This window comes from Artibeus jamaicensis, unplaced genomic scaffold (genome assembly GCF_021234435.1).
Source record: "Artibeus jamaicensis isolate MK-2021 breed Jamaican fruit bat unplaced genomic scaffold, CSHL_Jam_final scaffold_537, whole genome shotgun sequence".
NCBI lineage: Eukaryota > Metazoa > Chordata > Mammalia > Chiroptera > Phyllostomidae > Artibeus > Artibeus jamaicensis.
Genome location: NW_026522047.1, coordinates 2,419,389 through 2,434,946, shown reverse-complemented (window position 1 = coordinate 2,434,946; position 15,558 = coordinate 2,419,389). Strand labels below are relative to the sequence as shown.

The following is a 15,558-nucleotide window of genomic DNA, read 5'->3' as shown; positions in this document are numbered from 1 at the left end:
AAGCGCGGTGTATCACCCTGCTCGTGTCCTCCTAGCCCACATCTGCGGGTGAAAGGAGGGCGGCTTGGGGTCTCTGAGGAAGGACTCGGCTTGTCAGAACGTTCAGATCTTTGTGCACTTGAACTCCTAGGAACCACAGCGCTTTGCTTTAGAAGCAGTTCCCACCTGTTTATTTTCATTATGTTCCCGGGGCCTGTCACGTGGCTGTAACCCGCGTGCCGGCAGACCTCCACGGGGACCCGTGTCTGGGGTGGGGCACTGCTCTGTGTGCCACGTCCGCTCCCATCTCATCCATCTCCTGGGCTCTGTGCGAGCTGTCCTTTGAAGGAGCGGCTTCACAGTTGAAGTTGTTTTTCAGTCCCAGAGCATTTTGTTTACAGTTAGCGTATTCGAAAGTAGGCGTATGTGTACACACACACGCGTATGTGAATTAACTTCCGAATCTGAAGAGTGAGGTCTCGCCCGTTCACTCCTCACTCTGCTTCACTCTGCTCCCCCAGACAGCCTCCCTCCCTGCTGAGTGTCTGCAGACGAGGGGCTCCCTCGGGCTCCCCCACAGCCCCCGGGGGCCAGTGTGCAGGGGCCGCAGCTGCTCCCCCCGTGCCAGTAAGTGGGGTGACCACGTAGCAGGTGATACAGGGTCCACGTGCTGTGCACAGATTAAAAGCTCCATGTAGAAGAGAGAGCACCGATGTAAAAAGTCTGAATTAGCCCCGACCGCTGTGGCTCAGTGGGTTGGGTGTCGTCCTGCAAAGCAGAAGGTCACAGGTGCAGTTCCCAGGGCACAGGCCTGGGTCGTGGGTGTGGTCCCATCGGGGCGTGTACGAGGGGCAGCTGATTGATGTTTCTCTCCCTCTTTCTCCCTCCCTTTCCCTTTCTCCAGAATAAATAAATATGTATTTTTAAAAGTCTGAATTATGTCTGTCAGGTCTCATGAACCCCCCAGTGCCTTCCGTTAAGGTGTTCTGGTGAGATGGAAGTTTGTGTCACGGGAAAAATGATTCTTTTCAAGCTGACGCATTCCATCTAGGCAGACTAACAATTGGACAGACATTTGGCTGGCCACAGCAGCACCTGCCCATCCCTGCAAACGAGGGCGAGGCCCCCGAGGTCAGGGTCAGGGTCAGGAAAGCTGGGCAGGGCCCTACACCCATTGCAGCCCCATCGTTCTGAATCCTTAGCAGGTTTTTGCAGCTGCCAAAAGTAAACGCAGAATTAAAGTGACAAGAGTGACAGTTGTTAAACGGGCAAAGTCTACAACTGTTGAAGAGTCTACTTTCTCCAGTTTCATTTTGTCAGTGGTTGCAAACTGCCCATTTTATACAAAAAGTAACAAGTCCGTGACACAGTTCCAACGGCTTTTCCCAGGACTTTCTTCAAAGCTTCACAGACTGGGGAAGAGCCCAGTTTCTGTTGTCTAGAAACTAATGAGACATGAGTGTTTCTGAAGTTTCACTGAGAGTATTTCCGCTAAGTGTGCTAATTAGGCGAGAGTGAGGTCGTGTGCTCATCAACAACGATGTCACTGAGAGGAACCTGGGGTAAGGAGCTTTGCTGTGAAGTCATTGCTGGGACCAGTTGCCCCTGTGGGAGCTGGTCCTTCCTGAACTCAGTGGCGGTGAACCCCCAGTGGCTGGGTCAGCCCGTGGGGAGCCGCACGGCCCGAGCCTCCGGGAGCCCTCGCGGGGCAGCATGGTGGCGCCCGCACAGGCCACAGCTGCCGCCTTAGTGATTTTTGCAAACGATCGTGAGAAGAAGTGTGTAAAGTTCCGCTTTCAGGACTGAAAGGTCTTTACGTTCATTTTTCTGAACTCCGAAAGCATTTACTACGTAGAACACGCACTTGGGGGTCTCTATCTGTCCCTGTCGGCCCCTCTCTGTGCAGGCGCAGCAGGCAGACGCATGCGGGGCCGAGGTTCCCATCTGTGTCGACACAGACCCAGTTCCGCTCACACAGGCGGTGCGCGCATGCGGGAACTCGGTGCTTAAGGAGATCTTTAGTGTGTATGGCTCTTCCTTGTTCAACTGAGGGAACCTGTTTTTTACACTCTTTACAAACTTCTGTTTTTAAAGTTTCCATCCCCAGAGTGGGACACAGTGACTCCTGAAGCCAAAGACCTCATCAACAAGATGCTGACCATCAACCCCGCCAAGCGCATCACGGCCTCCGAGGCGCTGAAGCACCCCTGGATCTGCGTGAGTGGCACCCGCGCGGGCACAGACTCGCCTTCCCATTCTTTTCATGGGTTTAAAATAGTTTTTGCAGAAAAAGTTGAAATATATGCGTGAATTTTGACTCAAGGTGCTAAACAAACTTAGTTGTATTACGGTGACAACACATTTGGGTAGCAGGACCCGGACCCACAGGTGGCCGAGTTGTGGCTGCCTGGTCTCAAAAGGAATGCAGGCTTGCCACCAGTCACCGGTGACAGTCACCGTGAAGGTGTAGAGATGACACCCAGATCCAGCACCACCTACCAGAAAACAATTACATAACGTTGATTGTATACAGTTAGGCGGCTTTAGGAAGAGATACAAGGTTTGGATGCTGGGACGAAGTTTTCCTCATGGGGAAGGCCGGTGGTCTGAGGCTGAGTGAACCCTGGATGTGCCCCGAAAGCCCCTGAACGTTGCGGGGAACGTGGGGACGGCAGTACTTTCTAGGAATGCGTGTGGGGAGTGAGGGGGGAGCCGACGCAGAGCAGCCCTGCAGAAATGTGGTCACAACGCGTGGGCGCGGAGGCGACTGGGAAGGGACGGACTCCCGCGAGCTGCGGGCTGCGGTGCTGGGCGGGCTGTGAGCTCTCTCCTCCTCCCGCAGCAACGCTCCACGGTGGCCTCCATGATGCACAGGCAGGAGACGGTGGACTGTCTGAAGAAGTTCAACGCCCGCAGGAAGCTCAAGGTGCGCGGGGACGTCGCTGGGAGGACCAGGGGTGGGGCGGGTGAGGAGCCGGCTCTGTCAGCAGAGACTTCCTCGTGTCCGGCCTGTGGGCTTGGCTCCTGGGTCTCCAGGAGTGAGGGGTGCACTGGAGGTCACCCCATGACGGGATGACTGGGGCCTGTGACTGGCAGCGGAGGAAGCAGCTGTGTCCCTCCCCTGAGCTGGGCGGGAGGCCGTGGCCCAGGACGGCACTCACCCAGCCTCTCATCCCCCAGGGCGCCATCCTGACCACGATGCTGGCCACGAGGAACTTTTCAGGTACGGGAGTTAAGGACCCTGATCCTCACTTTCCGGTTTCCTCTTTCTTCCTCTCTTTGGAATTGAGAAAAAAATAATAATTAGGAAAACAGTGGTGTGTTGTTTGGGGAATGCGGTGGGGTTGTGGCCTCCTCCCCAAGGTGCTGTGTGGAGGGGCGCCACGCAGGTGACCCTTAGGAGAAGGCCACCACTGAAGAACTCGGCTCCAAGTTCTCGGGGCCAAGTTCTCTGAAAGCACTCACATCCTGGCTGTAGGAGAGGGGCCCAGGCTCCCTTAGGGGAGCCGCCTGCGGCAGCACGTGGGCAGAGGGCAGCGCTGCGCTGTAAGCTGGGCCAGCTCAGTTCGTAACGCAAAGGTGAGCCAGCTCTTGACGGCAGAGCCACTCCCCCGACGGACACAAATGCCTGCTGTCTCCAGACACTGTTTCCATTCCAGGGCCCCCTTCTTCCACTGATCACTTCAGGGGACCCAGTTTCCAAGTCAGGTTTCAGTAACTGGTAATCGGCCTCCAGTCCGGGGGGCCCAGAGCAGCGAGAAAGCTGCTCTTGGTAAACCCTGTCAGGCCATCGACACCTGGGACGGCTGTCAAACGACTGCGCCAAACTGAGGCCCTGTTGCTCGCTTCCTGCTTACAGAAGGGTCCGTGGCATCTGACTACCCAGTAGTCTCGTACTCTGTCCCTGCTTCCTGTGGAGCCCAGAGCCACAGCAACCCTGGGGCGATGCTTTCCCCAAGCGCTGGGTGGCGGACAGTGTGAGCCGGGGAGGCTGCCAGAGGCGTCTCCTGGCTGGGGCGCAGCAGCTGGACGGTGGTTCGGCAGGTTGGGTTTGGTCCCCTCGCCACTGCCTTTGGCAAGTGACCTGTTCTCTGAACGGTTGACATTTACGGGGGTGAGTTCAGTTCATCTCATTAAATATTACCTAATATAGACTTTGTTCATATAAATTAATATTTCACTGTGGCCCAATAATTAGTGAATCACTCAAAATTGGGAAGACCGCACGGGGAACTGGGCAGGGACTGGGCTACGGCTCCCTTATGCGGCGATGCCACATTTCTGTGCCCAGGAAGTCGGCCGCCACGGCCAGCTGGGCAGGCGCACAGGCGGCCGCGCTCAGCGTGCGGGGGAGGCCCTGGGCCCGTGCTGGTTCGCTGACATGCGCTTCCTCTCGTTTTGCAGCGGCCAAGAGTTTGCTGAAGAAACCAGATGGCGTGAAGGTACGTGCAACACACGCTCCCAGGATCATTTCTAAGAATTTACACTGTTACCTGTGACCCCCAGGTCTTTGCAGAGCATTTTTGCAGTTCCCGCAGAGAATCAGTTGGGCTAAAACATAAAATAATTTCACACACAAAGATGGGTGGTATTTATGCCAAGAAAAGCTGTGGTTTTTTTGTTTTATTAATGTGAAACAGTCATGACAGACAATACTTTGACATGGAGTTGATACGGAAACTGAATGTCTAGCCCCCTCTGGTTTCCTACAGCCCCAAACTACCAGGGCCGCCTGGAAGCCTGTGGTGCCAGACCTTCCCGCACGCTGACGCTGCTGGGTCTGGAGATCAGGGTCCTGTCTCGGGGCCGTGCTGTCACCGTGCTTCTGTCCGAGGTGCCGAGGCACTTGTAGGGGAGTATTTGGAACCCCTTTTATAAACTTCCCAAGAGAGGAATAGGGCGTTTTCACTCTGTTGGATTTCTAAACAGGATAACGTAACTGATTTTCGGTTGCTTCCATTTCGTTTCATGGGACTTACCTTGGAATGTAGTCGTGTATTCCCATTGTTTATCTCTCCAGAGCGTTACCTGTATGTTTTCTTTAATGCCTTTCTTTCTCTTCCAATGGCAGATGCACACATGCCTCACGGGCACTTCGGCATTCTCAGGATTAGTTACTGTTCTAACGTTTGAACTTGACTAAAAGTCAGGTGCTCAGTTCACTTTGATGATGTGACGTAGGGAATGGTGGGTCCCTGTGTCCTTGCCCTCTCCTGTCCTCACCACCTGCCCGCGTGACCGGATTTGCAGGGCGGCAGCCGCACCCTGCACTTCCCGTTGCCAGTCGTCCCCATTCTGCTGGGGCCCCCGTTTAAATTTCAGCATCGTGGGGGTGTCTGCTTGTTCCCAGTTAACGTGGTGGGAATGCGAGGTCTCAGCCTTCCCTGGAGGCGGCGTTCCCCGCGCTGCCCTGTGCCGTTTGGACGCGGTGCCCACAGTCCTGCTGGGCATCGATCGGCACCAGTCCCCTCAGGCGGAGGCGCAGTGCCCCGAGCGGCACTGTCCTGAGCGCCGCACCTCGGCACCGGAAAGCTCAGCCGGCCCTGCTCCTCCCTTCCCTCCTCTGGCTGGTGAGGTCAGAAAGGGGTCCAGCCTGCGTGTTCAGGTGGGAGGGGGTCTGCCTACCGGCTCTCCCCAGGGAGAGGCTGCACCCAGGAGCCAGTCACACGGGACAGTGCAGGCCTCTTGAAGCACAGTGTCCCCATCGCTGTGTGCATGGGAGTGTGGGTGTGTGCGTGTGCTCCTGTGCATGTTGGCGTGCACAGGTGCGTGTGGAGCACGCGCTGAAATAGAGCAGTTCTTGGCACCCACACCCTAGGAGAAAACCATTCTCTTGTCTCAACAAGTAAAAACAGAATCGTTTGTGTCCACTGACATGATGGATGAGTGCGTGTCTTCACGGTGCATGTGCACAGTGCCCTGTGACCCCAGGGAAGGCCACCCCTCTGACGGTCAGGCTGAGCGCACCTCCTGGGTGGGAGGTGACGGTCGCACCCCTCAGACGTCCTCTTCGGTGGGCTGCGCGTTCTCTTGTTCTGGCTGCTGCACGAGTTTTGGGTTCAAGTCTGCACACTCTTACTTAAAGAAGAGTTCCAAACGAACTGTCTGCCAAAGACAGAGGGCTGTTTAAAGAGCTTTCCGGTACGGCGCCCTGAGGACTTCTGCTTTCTCCTGCGTGTCCCAGTGCGCAGTGTGACCGTGCCATCGAGGCACAGAGGTGGAGGGACAGGAAAGCCAGATGCTGTGGGCCCGCGTCGGCTGCCGAGCCTCCCACCTCTCTCAGTGCCGGTTTCGGTGTGACCCGGGTTCGAGACAGAGGGAAGAGTTCCCAGGGGCCCAGCATTCCTTGGGATGGTTGCTTAGACTCTTTGGTGCTCATTTTTTAATGTGTGCATTGTTCTCTGTGAGTCCTCATGCACATTCATACTCCAGTGTGGGTGTGTTCCTTCAGACAGTGCTGATATGTGAAGAAAATGCCCAGAGACTTCGTGCAAGACGAGTGTGGGTGTCTGTTTCTGTTTGACAGCCGTGCATAAGTCGCCACGCGTGAGGTGGGGTGGGTGTGGGCTGCTGCCGTTGGCCTGCGGCTCTGTTCACACAGACCCAGTTGTGTGGTCAAGGGGCCACTGCGTGCAGAGTCTCCTCGGGCGCGAGGCCTACTCCCCAGCCCCGGCGTTTGCCCAGTGGGGCTTCCACAGGGACAGCGGTCTCTTCCATGAGGTTGGACCAGTGACGTTAGAGCAGGGCTGGCATTCCTAGGCGTGGTCTTCGGTGACGGCAGCAGACCCGTGACAGGAAACCTGGTGGAAAGCGGTTGTTTACCACCAGAATACGGCAATGAGCTCAGTTTGCCTATTTATGTTTGATGATGTATTTTTAAAGGAGACCCAGACATACCATTTTTGAACAAATTTATAAAGCCTGCGTGTCATCGGAAGTCCTAAACTTCTAATTGGATGCCCGTTAAACAAAGGGACGAGGGCCCCCCGAGAGCCGGTCAGTGGGGATCTGAGCCCCCAGGACACAGTGGAAGCAGAGGTGGGCCCCTCGAGGCCTGCAGGTGCAATCGGCGGCAGCACCCCCTGGAGGGTGGGCAGCAGGGCCGCCTCGGGCACCGCTGCAGCCACTCTGCTGCCGGACGGCGCCGTGTGTCTTACGTTCTTTGCAGTGTTCTTTATTTTCATGTCGATGTCTCCAGTAGACATACTGCATGTAGAGTTTGCCACCAGGGCTTTAAGGCATCTCTCTCTATTTTCTGCGCACCCACAGATAAACAACAAAGCCAACGTGGTAACTAGCCCCAAAGAAGACGCCCCCCCCCCGGCGCTGGTACAGCCGGACTCTGTGACCCTCGCGCTTCGCTGTCCTTTGCTTCTCTCGTGTGCTCGTCATGTCATACGCACTTTCTTTTGGGTTTTGTTTTGTTTTGCTTTGTTTTGCTTTCTAAGACGTGACGAGACCATCTTTTCCTTGGTTTTGTGGAGGCAATATTCCAGTCGTATGTCTCTGACGTGAGGTGCCCAGCCTCGTTGCTGAGCACCGCTGCAGCTGGGCTCCCCGCCACTGGCCTTTGCATGTGCCTGGGACGTGTTGCGAATGCGCTTTGGTGGCTCTTGGCTCTCCTGACGCAGGGGGCGCAGGGCCAGCCACTGAGCTGGAAGCACAGACCTTATTCAGAGCCCCCGCCTCCTTGCTGACAGTCGCCGGCTTTGTAAGCCTCACCGTGAGACTCGGAGGGCCTCTGGCCCATTCGGGTCTCTTGTGGGCCGTCTCCCAAATCAGATGGTCACTGTTTCACGTTACCCCAGAGGATGAGACCCTGCGGCACAGAGCATCAGTCCCCCGGGCACCAGATAGGGCGTTTCTCTGGAGTTCACACTGGCAGCAACCACGCCAGCTCACCGTCTCGAAGCACACTGCTGAGTGTGAGGTGTGACAGCTGGAACTCGGTGCCCTGAGTCTCACACTATTTTCTCCAGAATGTTCTATGTTTGGATTTAGGATTTCCAGAAATGTTTCTGGCTTTTTACTGTCTTGTGTACTGATATCATAAATGAATCCAAGGGCTCAGGGATTATTTCACTTCAGTGACACAGCAGGGCTCATTTAACACATCAGCAGGACAGATGGATACGTCAGGATGGCAGGCCATCTCCTGGTCACAGTGCAGATCACAGGTTGAGCAGAGAGGGGAGGAGGGGCCAGCAGGTGGTCAGAGGGTCCCCACAGCCTCCCCAGGAAGGGCCTGTGTCTGCCACCAATGCTCAGGCTGCTGTGGCCTCCTGCTGATGAGGCATCGTGTGACAAGAGTCAGCGTGTCATCCAGGGAAGGGAATGAAGGCTTTTTTATGTCACTTATTTGACATAAATACTTGGGAGTATTTCTTAAATTTTCTGGTAGAAAAAATAGGAAAAATAATTCTTTATGGAAAAACATGGCTTTACAAACAAATCTCCTAAGTGTACAGTACGTAAGTAAAAGTCTTTCTGATACGAGTTGACACAGGACTTCACAGCAAACTGCTGTGACCCCATGATGACTTGTAGAACCTTTAAATGAACCTCTTAAATGTTTGTTAGGATCTCTCACGGACTTTCAGAATATATTCTTTAGGACCGTCCTTTTTTAGGTCAATGGTTCTACATTTTCCAAGGGTGTGTATCTGTGTGTCAGTTATAGTGAGACACCATAATTAATTCTGAGGACACTGCAGCTGAAAAATATCTCCAGGGAATCTGAATCCCTTCAGAGTGTTCCCATCCCTCATGCCCTTGGCCGTGGGCACGGGCCCCTCGCCGAGGAGCAGGTCGCGCCCAGTGCGGGGCAGTGAAACAGTGGCGCCTCTGCAGGTCCGCAGACTTCAAAGCCGGTCTGTGTGCTGACGGAATAAGGTCTGTCTCTGCATGCTGCTCCCGGGCTCTGGGGCCCCTCGGCTCCCAGAGACTGTCGCTCGAGGCCTGTCCCCTGTGGCCTCTGCCGCGGGCACCACAGCTTCCGCTCTGTCCCTGTCAGTCCTGGGGGCTGCTCTCCCTGCCCCGCCACAGCAGTCAGAATCTACTCACCGTGCCAACTGTCTCTTTCTCTATTTTGTTCTCACTCAGGAGCCCCAAACCACTGTAATCCACAACCCTGACGGAAACAAGGTATGCGGAGGGCGCAGCCTCGCGCTCTCACCAGGACGCACGGCTCCCCCGTAGCCAGAGCCCAGTGCGTGACCCAGACACGGCAGAAGCCCACCCTCGGTCTAGCAGCTTTCCCCGTGGGCCTGATTCACCCAGACTGTGCCCACCTTTCTTTTAAATCAAAAAGAATGATGACTTGAGAGAGAAGCGAAGCGCACTGTTAGTAAGAGCTGGGGAGACGACCTCTTCGCGTCGCGGCCACCTTCTCGGGAGCTAGGCCCCCAGCCCCGCTGTCCCCACGCCCGCCTCTCCCCATGTCCCGCGTGTGTACACACGGGACACTTAACGAGTTTCTGCCGTGCCTCCCACTGGCTTCCAAACACCAGCCTGAGTTCCTAGGTATCTGTTTATTCTGTTCTGATGTTCTTTTCTTCGAATCCGCTGGCGGCGGTGGTGTTTGTGTGGTTCGGCGTGCGTTTGCAGGCAGTATGGCGGTCTCACTCACTGCGCGTGAGCTGTGCTGTGTTGGACGCTGTGCCTCCAGCAGCTGACACCGAGCTGGCTGTGTGGGGAGAAGCCCGGCAGCCCCGAGCGCTGCGGGCCGTCGGGGCGGCCTCCTCGCTGCGTAGCGACCCGAGTGCGCCCAGCCGCAGGGGAGAGGAGACGCTCGTGACCGTGTGCCCTGTGTCCGCTTCACGTTCTCGCACGTTACCGCATTTCTGCGGGGGTGGGGTGTGTCTTCGGACTTCCACACGCGAGGCCCTCGATGCTTCTCCTTCTGTGTCATCAGCAACGCTTCAGTCGGGAGACGCACGTGTGCTGTGACATCTCGTGGTCAATGTTAAAATCACCGAAGTGAAAGACACAGAGCATCGGTTACCCTTTGTCAGGAGACACGTTGGTGTTTAGAGCCGTGGCGTGTGGGGTGCTCCAAGTCAGCGACTTCCCACCCTTCCCGTCTCGTGGCACATGTCAGATAAGCACTAAAATTCTGCCACATGCCAAAAAAAGTTTTTGCCAATCTGGCCAAAACAATAGGTGTGATTTTTGATTCATTCACACTAGATGGTTACTGCCGTGTTGGCTGTTGTCATTTTTCATTTTTGACAATCTAAAGGAAAAGAGGTTGGGTACTGCATGTTTTCCAAATTCTTGTGCACACCGGTTGGAAATCACTGGTCTAGGTCCCCAAAGACTTGAGCTAGTGAGGAGACGCCCCCAGGAGCACACCTTGTCCCGTGTGTTAGCTGGGGGCCCAGGCGCACGGCTGGGGACCCGCGGGGCCGCGGGCCTTCCCGTGGGAGCTGCCACGCGAGGCGCCTGCTGGCGTGAACCGGTCTGCCCGTAAGTGCCTGTCCCTTCTTTCAAGTTGGAGTGTGAGCTCTAGGCCACATGAAATGCATGAAGACTGGTTTTGTGTGGATGGAGACTCTGGACACATGTCCCATTTGTCTCTTCCTTTGGGTTAAATACTCTACGTGATAGTGACAAATTGATGGCCGTTCTAAATGGTGAGTCTCTGAAAGGGCACCGACTGGCATTTGCACCATTTTGCAAAGTCTGTTCTTTGTCATTGATTGGAAGGTTGTTTCCAATTTTTTTGTCTCTAGCCTTCAATCATTCAAAGTAGAAAATTGTGTCTTATGAATGTTAACAGAATTTCATTGCTAGAAAATACATTATTAACAGAAAAATTCATGGGACCCTTTTTCAGGAGTGTGTCTCGGTGCTGCTGGTCACAGTGTCCTTTAAGGCGTGCGTCCTGACTTTGCGGTAGTTGTCCAAGGGGCCCCCGTGTCTTCCCACTAAGGGAACGGGTTTCTAATCAGTAACAGCCCGTTCTGATTCAGAAATGGATGAAACCCTAATTGTCCTGAAAGTAAACGACTCCTTAAAATCTCACTGTGCTAATCACAGACGCGGATGCTTCCGGAAGTGCGTCCTGTGTCTCAGCACCTGGCGTCCCCGGGGGCGGCACTGGGACAGGCCCCCTCTCTCTGCAAGGAGCAGGGCAGCGGGCAGGCTGCGGAGAGCCGGGGAGCTGCCTCGCAGAGGAGGAGCCGGTCACTGATCAGAGAGAGAACAAGAAGTCACACTCTCTGAAGGTTCTGATTAACTTGGCCAATCGAGTCGGCTTCTCCTGAATGCAGACGGAGCACCGCCTGCGGGCACTGTCACCAGCACACCCGGGGGCAGCTCTCCGAAGGAGGCGCCCCGCAGGCCACCGGCTCTGCGCTGCTTCAGAGCCAGGCAGCCAGAGCCCGCCCCACCCCACCCCGTGTCTGCGGCACGTGGCCCTCCTCTCTGTCCCAGCCACGGGGGCTGTGTCCCTTTGCATGTTGTTGCGCACACGGCCTGCTGAGGAGCTCTGCATGATGTGGACGTCACGCGCCAGATTTGCAAGAACAGAAAGAGCCAAGCTGCTCCTGGTTCGCCACTGAAAGTGTGTCTTCTTTTCGGCAGGAGTCCACGGAGAGCTCCAACACCACGATCGAGGACGAGGACGTGAAAGGTAGGCGAGGCCACAGGCTCCCACGCGTGTCGGAGAAGCAGGCTTGTGCCCGACCGCTCACACTGAGGGGCCAGCCTGCCCCGCGACACCGCCGACTTCCTTCTTATTGCTGCTGTGCTGGTGCTTTGACCGTGCGTGTGGGTTTCGTGGGGGTCTCACATGCTGTTCTTTCTGTGTTCAGTGTACAGACAGGAGAGGGGACAGTCCAGCACACTGTGTCTCGAAACCAGCAGTGGCAGTTCGGACGCAATACCAGACGGTCCCTGCGTCTGTGGACTGTGCGCATTCCTAACACTTCTCTCGCAGGGTGGGGTCTGGCGGCCTGTCCCGGGCTGCCTGGCGGGTGTCGCGGGACCGGCCCTGGGCAGCGTCTTCCTCATGTGCTTTCCCGACGTGTCCTCGGCCCCACTGGGTGCAGAAGCCCAGCTCCTTAGCTGTGTGGGTAGGTGTCCCTGCCGCACGCCCCACAGAAAGCGTGCCCTCAGCACCCTGCTCTCTAGTCATGGCTGCCTTAGAGAGGTTCACTTGCGCCCTCCAGTTTGGCTTTTGTTCCCAGTTTATGATTCACTGAAGTAACTACAGTTTTGCAGGCCGCTTGTCTCCGAGCCGGTCCAAGCACAGTGACCGCAGGGATGTTTAGAGCAGAAATAGGAAAAGAAAAGTGTAAAACAGACAGAGAACTGACTGCAGTTCTCTGCAGTCCAGTTAGTGAGGCTTCCCCAGAGAGCTGGTTTGCCTGGCAGCGTAGCTGTGGGCTGTGACTCTGGGGGGGCATCAGTGAGGTCGTGCTGCAGAGCAAGGACCCTGGAGGCATCAGGACAGGGAGACAGGGAGGCCCCCTAGGAAGCACAGAGGGCCGTGGACCCCTGCCCGTCACCCGGATGCCGGAGGTGGCCAGCTCTCCTCCAGTTGCCTAGGACAGCGAGGTTCACTGCCCATGGTGAAGCCAGCGTGCGATCCGACTGCTAGAGGAGGCTGGTGCTGCTGCCAGTGCCAGGTGCCTGGCCAGCGTGTGCTGAGCGGGTCTGCACCTCGTCCAGCGCCCAAAGGCCTGGAGGTGGCTTCCTGGTCACAGCAACCATCCCTCTGTCCGTGAGAGGACGAGAAGCAACTGTGCCTTCAGGGGAGACTCAGAAAGCGCCGCCTGTAGCCCTTTCGGCAGACGTCACCTCATCTTTTACACCTTTCCCTGAGCAAGAGTTAGAGAGAAGTAGCTCCACATAATCTCCTGGAGAAGCTGAGTCTGCAGAGAACTGAGCGCCGTCCGTGCTGCAACGCACGGCCCCACCTTGTGTGCCCCCCGTGCCCCAGCAGTTCCGGCGGGCTCTGCGCGGCCCCACCTGCCTCGGACCCCCGTGAGCCTCAGTGCAGGGCTGCCCCCAGGATGGGAGTGGCGGGGGGTGGGCAGCGTCCCCGCCTTACAGCTGATGGTTTGGACAGTTCGGGTGGAAGGGAGTTTGTTGCATTCTCAGGAAGCAGTGGTCCAGTCGCAGCCCAGGCGGCACCGTCCCGCCTGGGGCCCCACGGGTGGGCACTGTCCTCACCCTCGTGGCTGCGCTGCAGCTGCACCCAGCAGTGTGAGGGACCCTGAGCACAGCGCTGAGAACACGCAACGTTCGGTCCCATCCGTTGGTCTGGCTGCAATGGTCCTGCCGCCAGGTCTCTGACTGTTCAGGGTCCGTGATCAGACGCGTCTCTGACGAGCAAGTCCACCGTGTTGGGCACGCTCTAGTTCCTTCCACATTCCTGGGCCCCTCCACATGCCCCGTGCCCCCCCCCGTCCGCACCTGCCCCGTCAGCAGCCTGACCCCACCCCACGTCCCCCCATCTCTCCCAGGGTCAGGTGGCCCACGTCGGCCAGACGGCCTGGAGCCTGCTCACGAGGCGAGGTGGTCGTCAGGCTGGCCCTGTCGGGCTCGTGGCCTGCGCTCGTGGTGGCCAAAACCACAGGTGGCTCTCGGCCTCCGTGGTTGGGCCTTGCCCCAGCCTCCCCCTCGCCCGTGGGAGCAAAGTGAAAAGTGGTGTGAAAGGTTTAATTTCCTTTTATTTTGAGGGCTTATTGAACAGGTCACTTCTACATAAGTGAGCTTCACAAGAATCTCCCGAAACCATTGAGTAGAGATTTGGCAATGTCCAGGTCTGGTATTTAGATACAGTATTATAGATTATTAAACCAGTCAGCTCCAGAATCTTCGACGGGTTTGATTTTAAAAGCCAAAATAATGAAAATTACTCTCTGAAATGTTAACTGATTCGTCTACTCAGTGAAATAAGAGTCGTCAGTGAGAAACACGCTGTTCACTGCCCCAGGAACTCCCAGCGCAGCCAGGCTGGCGGGCCCCCATTTCTGTCCCGCTGCCAGAAGCGTGAAGATGACTCTGGTCCGTGTATTTACCTAAGACCCTAACCGTCCCGGAGTCGTTTTTGTTCACGGAGAGACTGGAGCACCACAGGACACCACTTCCGTGACATTGGTGTGACAGTTAGTTACAGACAGGGCCCAGCAATGAAGTCGTCAGTCACCTTGTACGGTGGCTCGTTACGTTTATGATTTCAGAGTATTGGGCGCCGTGGGCTGGAAAGGACGTGGTTTGGTGGACGAACGGCCGGCAGCCCTGGCTGGCACCTGAGTGCGCCGGGTGACCGGGCCAGTCTCTGCACCTCTGTCCCCCCCGTCTCTGGCCGCCAGGTCCCTGAAAACGCTGAGAAAGGCAGAAGTTAAATGAACTGGAACTCCAGATTTACACCCAAAAGGCTCATCAGCCATTTCAGGTGGTGTTTGTTACGCAGCTTGTGGTCACTGAGTAAGTACCTCCGTAGGCAGAGGAGCTCGGTGTGCGACACTGCGCACGTCTCGTGACGACCGGTCTGGCCCGGCCCACGTGCGGCCAGTCCCATCACAGACCCGCTGGACTCCTGAGCAGGCTCCTTGGCTAGTGGCCCCGCCTCAGCTCACCTGCAAGTCCCGAGGCTGAACTGGGCCCTCAGGCAGCTGGGGTCTGCCCTGCACAGGGCTCTGTTGAAAAGAAGTCAGTTCGCGCACAGACTCACGCACCTGGCTCATCTCACCCAAACCTGTGCCAGCCTCTCACTGGGCACCTGCAGCACAGTGGCCTCGCACCCCAGGGCCCTTCTGCTGCTCCCAAGACGTGTAAGAGCCACAGGGCTTTCAGGAATCGGGGACACACCCAGACCACCAAACCTGGTCGCCCTCCCTGTGTCTTTGGCATTTAGCAGATGTTTCCCAGGGCACACCCCATCCTAGGTGCTGAAGGCACGAAATGGTCCAGTCCTGGTTAGATACATGAGCATCCTGCTGTTAAACAGGAACCTGTGAGGCCAGAAGTCACCCTGAAGGCCAAGGCCCACTAGCCACATGCCACTGGAGAAGGGCAGGTCCTGGGGCTGGCCAGCACTTTCGTGCAGCAGGTTCAGGGCAGAGATGCAGGGCGTGGAGGGGCTTGCCCAGTAGCAGACGACAGAGGGGGGGTCAGCGAGGCGGGAGGTCCCGGGACGGGCAACTGAGCCTGACAGGAAGGGGCTTTGGTGGCCGGTGGGCGACCACCTGGGTGTCCCCGTGTACACAGGGCACGGCGGTGTCTCCAGATCACCAAGAACAGCCGCCGGCAGGGCAACTCCGAGTTTCCGCACAGGTTTGAGTGCACGGGCCCTCAGCTGCCGGGCCTCCCGTGGGGCACGTCAGGGCTGTTCCTGCGACACGGGGGCCACGGTGACATCGGGCGCTGCATCTGGAGCTCTCGGGTGGCCCGGGGGCAGAGCTGGAAGGGCTGTCCTCAGGAGACGGGCTCCAAACAGGAGCAGCGAGAGGCAGGCAGAGGTGCATCAGGGACCGGACAGGCAGCAGGACGCGCCGGGGGCTGGGAGTTGTGGGCACAGATGACAGGAGGGTCAGAAACGGTCCGAAGAGGGGGAGGGTGTGTGCG

At 56.9% G+C, this 15,558-nt stretch overlaps 1 protein-coding gene across 4 annotated transcripts in view; it reads left to right on the top strand.

The window, feature by feature from the left end:
• Nucleotides 1-15,558, top strand: part of CAMK2D (calcium/calmodulin dependent protein kinase II delta) — a 123,114-nt gene that overhangs the window by 98,036 nt on the left and 9,520 nt on the right. Inside the window, exons 10-16 of one of the 4 annotated variants that reach the window (XM_053658099.1) lie at nucleotides 2,074-2,196; nucleotides 2,822-2,905; nucleotides 3,160-3,202; nucleotides 4,384-4,421; nucleotides 7,249-7,269; nucleotides 9,082-9,123; nucleotides 11,566-11,614. In XM_053658099.1, coding sequence (XP_053514074.1) covers nucleotides 2,074-2,196; nucleotides 2,822-2,905; nucleotides 3,160-3,202; nucleotides 4,384-4,421; nucleotides 7,249-7,269; nucleotides 9,082-9,123; nucleotides 11,566-11,614 — 400 coding nt within the window. Of the gene's footprint in view, nucleotides 1-2,073; nucleotides 2,197-2,821; nucleotides 2,906-3,159; nucleotides 3,203-4,383; nucleotides 4,422-7,248; nucleotides 7,309-9,081; nucleotides 9,124-11,565; nucleotides 11,615-15,558 lie in introns of all 4 variants that reach the window. The other 3 variants (XM_053658098.1, XM_053658100.1, XM_037129993.2) reach the window with 3 other exon arrangements.